This window comes from Suillus fuscotomentosus (assembly GCF_016647785.1).
Source record: "Suillus fuscotomentosus strain FC203 chromosome Unknown F5891scaffold_23, whole genome shotgun sequence".
NCBI classification, from domain to species: Eukaryota; Fungi; Basidiomycota; class Agaricomycetes; order Boletales; family Suillaceae; genus Suillus; species Suillus fuscotomentosus.
Window position 1 is genome coordinate 349,775 of NW_024539535.1, and position 7,746 is coordinate 357,520.

General features: G+C 45.5%; 2 protein-coding genes across 2 annotated transcripts; one reads left to right on the forward strand and one right to left on the reverse strand.

Annotated features, from left to right (window-relative positions):
- Positions 1-3,642: 3,642 nt before the first annotated feature.
- On the forward strand, positions 3,643-3,864 carry F5891DRAFT_893222 (uncharacterized protein; the record flags this gene model as incomplete). The annotated part of the gene is made up of 1 exon (XM_041373327.1): positions 3,643-3,864. A coding segment is annotated over one exon (222 nt), but the record flags the coding sequence as incomplete, so codon positions are not given.
- Positions 3,865-4,909: 1,045 nt separating this feature from the next.
- On the reverse strand, positions 4,910-5,203 carry F5891DRAFT_895825 (uncharacterized protein; the record flags this gene model as incomplete). Its single annotated transcript, XM_041373364.1, has 1 exon — positions 4,910-5,203. A coding segment is annotated over one exon (294 nt), but the record flags the coding sequence as incomplete, so codon positions are not given.
- Positions 5,204-7,746: the final 2,543 nt, after the last annotated feature.

The following is a 7,746-nucleotide window of genomic DNA, read 5'->3' on the forward strand; positions in this document are numbered from 1 at the left end:
CATAGATGCATATGCCAAGTAAGAGGTAGAGCATCTGTGCAAGCATGAAGCACAGTCTCTCAAATGTGAGCTTGCCCTCACAGCACAGAACACTGTTACTGTATTTGGCTGGGTAGTGGTATGTTTTTTTTACTATAGCAATAAGAGTTTAATTTAGAATGTGATTAGGATGGAGAGATGCCTGCAGTCTGCGAGTTTCAAAGCAGAATCATTCTGCCACATTTTAGGGTCACTGTGGAGTGGCTTCACAATCTTGGACTCTCCATTGATGATGGCTGTCACTACTTCAATGCGACGCAGCAATGCTGGAATAAAATATTTGTTGGTTATGTCCTTACCCTTCCAGGCAATCACGTCTACTTCAAGAACCTCAATGTCAAAGTTGCGCTTGACTTTGACAAGTATTACATCAATCGGCAGCCACAGACTATCCCTCACATTCATAACAACCTCAAAGGCGAGTGAGCCCATGTCCGCAATACTACCAGCAATCTTCATGTCAGCACCACTAGCTCTGATAGTGAACAGCAAACTGCTATATTACAAAAGCGGAGGCCACATTTCTCTTCTAATCATTCCCGTTGTAGGGATTCATTTCTGGTTGGGCTTGTAGAGACTGTTTTTACCTTACCTTATGTTGGCACTTTTGTAGCTTACATAATGAAGCAATCTTTTCACCAGTTACCAGTATGAGTCTGAGAGATCAGCAAGTTTTTATGGTATTTCCTCTCCTCTGAGCCTTGAGCCTGGTCCAGAAACCCTTTAGGGTCGAATAGTAGCTAGGTTCTGCAAGACCCAACATATTGTTCAGACTCACCATCTGAATTGTTGTACCTTCAACTGGAGCCCACCGCGAGGGTTTCTTGTGTTTCTAGGCTCTCCAAGCTCTCCAATCATCCCCCAAATTCGCCTATTATCCAACCACAGTCATTCATTACCAGCTTCTCCCACATTCCCACTTTTCAGCATCTCCTCCTCCTCCCCAGCACATTGATAAGCATTTTTCCCACGCGTTTTTCGAGCGGATCTCTCGCAAACTTAGGGTCGTATTCCCCACGTCCGTACGATCATTTTGAGCCCTGGCTCATCGAAATTGGAGCAGTAGTTGTGGAGATATCGAGTTTTTGGTGTTTTTGAGAAGTTGAGGGGAGATAAGGGTTTTCTGGGTGCTCAAAGGCCTGTCTCATCTAGCTCTTTTGGCCATTTACCATCCCTCAGTGGCTCTGTCCATTTCCCCAATCCGCTTTTTGATAGGACCAGCCCTTGTTGCCCTGTACCATACCCCTTCCTTCTCTTCCCTCTTGCACCTCCGCACTTTTCGCACTTTCACCAGCCCAATTCGCATCGAAACCCCATCGACCCTATACCCGTTTTGAAGCCCTCGTTCATGGCTTTCATTCGCGCATATCCGCGCCTTCGCGCGCTCAGCCGTTCGCTCGTTATTCGCATTTGCGCGTTCCCCCCTATTTTTTCGCCCCATTTTTGCGCTTTCTTTATATCTCGTCGCCCTGTGATCGCGCGCCCATCGCCTTAGGCGCGTTCTGACCGCATTTTCCTGCTCTTTCCATCCATCCGATCAGATTTCCGATACGCCCGCCCGCGCCCTCGCTACTCGCCATTTTCGCTATATTCGCGCATTTTCACCATTTCCTTCATATCTCCCTCAGTTCTCCACCAAACCTAGTCAACCCTATACTCATTTCGAAGCCCTCGTTCGCCTCTTTCTATCCGTCTACTCCCCATCGTCATCCATGCAACCATCATCGCATTTATTTCACTTTAGCATCGCTGCTCCTCCAGTACTAAAAGCAAAGTCTGGAGGATATCGTTTTATTGCATTGCCTGACCCTCACTCACTGGCGCAGTTTACCTGGCATACGCGTCAAGGAAACAAAAGGTGTTTGAGGACCCCCAGGTTAGTTCTCTTAAGTTTAGCTTAGCTTTGGTTTGCATAGGTAGATGACTGGGGACAGTCATGATTTAAAGTTCCCATGAGATGTAGGGATTCATTTTTGGTTGGGCTTGTAGAGACTGTTTTTACCTTACCTTATGTTGGCACTTTTGTAGCTTACATAATGAAGCAATCTTTTCACCAGTTACCAGTATGAGTCTGAGAGATCAGCAAGTTTTTATGGTATTTCCTCTCCTCTGAGCCTTGAGCCTGGTCCAGAAACCCTTTAGGGTCGAATAGCAGCTAGGTTCTGCAAGACCCAACACATTGTTCAGACTCACCATCTGAATTGTTGTACCTTCACCGTCATCAATGCCGCATCAACTTGGATTCCTCTGATGATACTCTAGAGCTAGCACATGCACTGCCAGCAACTCACCCCATCCTTCATACTACTATCAAGCATGAGTGATCCTCTGATGAAATAAGCATCTCCTCCAATGATTCAATGGATGATGAGATGCAACAACCAGTCCCAAAGCCCCTTCATGTCAAGTGGGAGCCATCCATTGATGTCATTAGCATTTCCTCTGACTAAGCTGCTCCTGACAATGATAGGCCCTCTCCTGGAGTGTCGTATGAGTACCCGATTGAGGTTGAAACTACTGTCGTATTACCACTCTGGCTGCGATGGTACTATGCAGTTGACATCAATGCAGGTTCTATTTCTATGGAGAATGCAAGGAAGTCTGGTCACAGCGTCAAGGAGGCTTTTACTCATGTCTTTGGAGATGTTCCCTATCGCTCCCAGACTGTCAGTGATGATTGTATTTGCTGGCAGCAGGCAGGACCCACAGCAAGGGCTGCATTTATCGAGGCAGGTGCACTCCTGCTGGCTTATGGTCTGCATTTATGGCAGCCTATCCTGCCAAAGGTGCTGCAGAGAAAGTGGCAAAGAAGTGTCTTGCTCATGCACTGTGACCTGTGGTTCTCTTACTGTATACTATTTCTCAATACTTGGGCATTTGTTATTTTATATGCTGGTTATATTATATCTCGTACATGTCACACAATAGCCATCGCAATGTCATTATTTACCTCAGCAGGCCACCTAACTGTGGAGATTGCTGACTCTCTAGCATAACATGCACATATGCTCCTTCCCTGCCTCTCCTCTCCACTCTTCTAGTATCCCGCTCAAAGACTTTCTAGTTTGAATGACACCGGCAGCTCCATAGGGATATTTGCATCTGATAGAGCTGGAGATGTTTGTTTAGTGCCTTCGTCATCCACGTCCATCATTTTCTCTTCACCATCTTCGTCGCAGAATGCAGGCATAACTTGATACTTCTTGGCAACCTTTACAGCTGGAACACCTGTGCCAGTGTCATGAGCACCTATGCCACCAATATTACGGAGCATGCTGCTTGGACGACCATATTCAAGCACAGCACTGATGTGTGCTCAAGGAAGTGAGCGAGGGTCAGTGAGAAGTCGTCAAGTTGGATGTTAGTGAATAGCATGCCATGTAAAAGAACAAAGAATTTGGGTGCATGGGCGTCAGGTTACCACCGTCATCCTATTTTACAGTTGACTTTTGCCTTTCATCTTGCTGGTCATCCGCATTTATTTGCTGCGTCACTTATGCAAATAGTTCAGTTCCTCTAGGGTAGATCTGTGTGAGATCTTGTGAGCCCAGCATCGGTTTGCTGTGATGTGCATGCATTGTGATGCGCCAGTTGGGCACGACCCAGCAGATAGATGTTCACATCGGGGAGAGTACGCGCAAAATTTATGCCTTACTCACTGGAATTCTAGATGTTGTGGAAGGGTCAAAAGCCAGTAGTCTAGAGCATTGTCCGGACGTTGACCCTATCAAGGGTCTAGACTGGAAGCGCACATTCGGTTTACATCTGTGGTTCTCTGAGCTGATGGATGCACCAATATCACAGGTCTTTGAGTCCTACAACTGATCACGACAAGAATTGCCTTTTTGTGTCACCCCTCCACTCCCATCATACCTCAAGCACTCATCAGAACCATTGCCATTCAATGTTCCTACCCCATCACCTTCTGACACTCTCTTTTCTTTAATTCGCCTACATGCAGACCCTGCATGCTCATTATCACAGGCCCTCTCCCCACTCTCATTTGGGCCTTCACCAGGCGATTACTCACTCTCGTGGCATTTCTTAGCGGCTGAGCGATGGTAAATATATGCCTATGGGTCCAGAGTGCATACCCAGTACCCAGGGCACCCTTGGGACGCCCAATGAAAAGTATATGGGTTCATCAGGATATCGCAAAACAACTATCTACCCACTCAATGGCCAGTTAGCAGGACATCTGCCCTCCTTTTCCAGCTTTGCCCTTGTCAACCTATTCTTTGTAAGACCATCTCATCAAGAAAAAATCTATACCTGTGAACTATCATCTCATGACAGATGGCATGATATCCCCCAAACCAGACATTTGTCTGTTCTGCGACTGACGAATTGAAGTACCACCTGGCACCATCTTCTCCAAGGAGATGTTCAAATGATGCAGGATTGCAGTTTTCCTGGCACCACCAGTCGGTAATTGCATGTTTGCAGTTGAAGTGGAAAACATCAACGGAAAGGCTGATGTCTTTGAAGTACACATCATCCCTGACAATCTTAGAGAGCATGCAGTTATTGTCATAGAATATGTGCTTTGGCTTGATGTCATCAGAATGGAATACATGTTTAATCATTTCCTGGATTATTTATATTAGCAGGCCATTTGTAGCGCTGACAATGCTCACATACCATGACACTTCCAACACCTTCCGGTCTCCCTTGCAAGTATCATCCTGCACGGGGCAACAATCAGTTGTTCATTATGCGTGCGCTAGCGCCCAAATTGTCCACGGAGTTTTCTACCACTGGCAGCAGTACTGTCCTGCGCTGTGGCAGCTTGCACAGTCCCATCAGCATCTACAGCAAGTGTGAAATCTTCCTCAAGTGGGGCATCATCGATGAGTTCATCCAATGGCACATCCTGTGCAATGGAATCTGTGGGATTTGCGAGTTGGGAATGCTGAAGACGCTGCTGAAGTTGGAAATGGCTTTGCCCCCAAAGTTGGTGCATGTTCTTGACCGCTTTGTACTCTGCAAGGTGGAAAACCTTGCTCTTGATGAGGATGTCATTGCTACAGCTGACAATAGCACATTTGTGGCCATGGGTGAGTGTATGAGTCAGGCAAAAGTGATGGTTGTTGTTGTTAAGGGGCACATGGCAGTTATGGATAGCGCAGCACAGATGGCCAACAGTGACCCCATCAATAACGACAACAGAAAAATTGCTTATGACTGCTCCTGCATCATCCCTAAAGAAGTGGGTGCATTTGTTGCAGTAGTGTCGAAGCTCTTCTTGGCTGTAAGTTCGGATGTGATTGTTGCAGTTAATGATGGTGTCCATGAAGCGGGCCTTCTGGTCTCCATCTTGGGGTACTAACAAGACTGCATGGTGCTCCATGGCATCCTCGATCAGGGTGAGTTGTACAAACCCATGCCAGACATGATCCCCAGCAAGCTTGAAGTTCCATGGAAAGCTGGGAGGTGGTATGGAATTCTGCATCAGCGCTGAGTTATACAGTCATGCACAATTTGACATGAATGTCCTGGATGAGGCAGAAATCAGAAATATGTCAAATTGTCAGCCTAGCGTACTTACCATGAGACAAGCATCATTGTGCACCACAGATGAACAACCTTTGTCTCCACAAATTGATGTCCACCCACTTGCAGGACATCCAGGATCCCAGGATAGAATGTTTAAACACCTGCCTTGACACTAAAGCCGTGGTGGTAGTTTGTATTGCAGTCTGAATGTGTCATGATGATGAGAAAAAGAAGATTCATGCTAGATACATACTGGCACAATAGAGGTGGACAGAATATGTCGCAATAGGCCCATTATCTAGTGTGTAGATAATGACTTGTTGTTGTTCTGCCTTCTTGAGGACAGAGCCTTGCACATGAGCAGGACAGTTGCGTGTCTGACATGTGTGATGAGGTGGAAAAAGAATGCATGGTGCTATCAGTCATATGTCATCCATGTCAGTAATCTTCATACTAGCAACACCACTCACTTATTCCATGCTGTCATCCGTGATGCGCAAAGAGTGACATGTCTACATGACTTGATACACCTTCATTGCCATGCCACACAATGTTCCTAAGAACCTTCCAATATATATCCACATCACTCTCCGAAATATTGCAGCTGCCAGCCAGGAAAAGTTTGATCATAGGAGAGAGAACTAGAGAGGTACTATCAGGGTGATGAGAAGTAGCTTGCACGAGTATGATGTCATCCTTGAGTCCTGATGCAAGTGTAATGAAGTGAAATACCATGCTGAATGTCAGAGGTGAGCAATTAGGGAGCTGATGATGCAGTGATTGCAACATCTCAAGGGCTGATGATGGTCCTTGCGCAGTCATTTTGAGCAGAGGCAGGAGGTAAATGTTGAGCGGAGGTAGGAGGCAAAGGTCTAAATATAGTATTCTTGATGCTGTGTGCAAGGTGGCTGACAGCGAGGACGTGTGGGAAACAGTGAGCTTGATACATGATATTATATTGACATTAAATCTAATATATAATATATGTGATATGTGTGAACAATAACTATGCAGACGCGGATGGGGGCAGGCAGTTGGATAGGGTCGGTGGGTCGAATTTTCCAGGATTAAGATATCCTCAGCGCAAGTGATCATGACACTGTGGACATGAGCTCGAAAGCAAATATGAACACTCAAGCTCAAGATGTGGAATGTATGACTCTCACTTGGCAAATAGAATGTGGAGGATAACTAGATGCAAATACGATAAACTCTGGCAAAACTGGCACAGCAAAGCGCAAGAACAAGCCAGGTCGTCCGAAGAAGAAGAAAGCCGCAAAGGAGACAGGTGTGTGCACAACATCATTTTTCAACTTGGTGTTTCACAGACAGTTTCTTTCTTTCCTACATACTTAAGTCTTGGTATGACTTGATCTTTGACATCTCTCTGCTGATCATTGTCTAGATGTACATATCTGCCCCACATGCTCCCACATGAGTGACATACTACCTCTCCATTTTCTTGGAGGCAGAGCTTCGCAAAGCCGAAAAACAAAGGAAATCACTCAATTCATTCTTGCAGCTAACAGCTGAATTGCCATTCGATACTTTGAAGGCACAGTTACTTGCTCAGATTTTGGCAAAACTCAACCCCAGCAAGATCTCATATGACGACTATGACATTGTCTGGACCGTACCACGGATCCAACCATCTCCTTTGGCTCTTGCTTTGGACAGCGATTACAAATTTTTGCTTCAGCACGCCATAAAACACAAAGAGCTGCAGACAAATATCACCATCAAGGCTCGCACGAACAAGGTCAGTTATCTTTCCTGGATATATGCACATATTATGCTTGACTGACAAATGTTGTAGAAGAAAAAAATGAGGAAAGGTGAACCATCACGACAGGGATACAGACACAAGCTCTGGAGAGGATGATGTAGGTTCTGAGAATGAGAGTGAAGATGACAAGCAGCTGAAAAAGAAGCCAAAGAAGACTGTAAATATATTTTGCCTTCTTACCAATGTTCTCATGCAGTGATTTACCTACAGTCAGCAAAAGAAAAAGCCAAGGTACTAGAGACTAACTTGAATATAAAGATCAACACAAAAATTCAACAACTTTGTGACCATTGGATGTGTTTAAAGCCTGGATGTATGAGTGAGCTCTGTGTCATCCATGTAGAGCATCCTGAACACTTCCTGCTCAGACATGAGCATCTTTCTGTATGGGTGGCTACATGGGTATTCTTGTAGACTATTGTGAA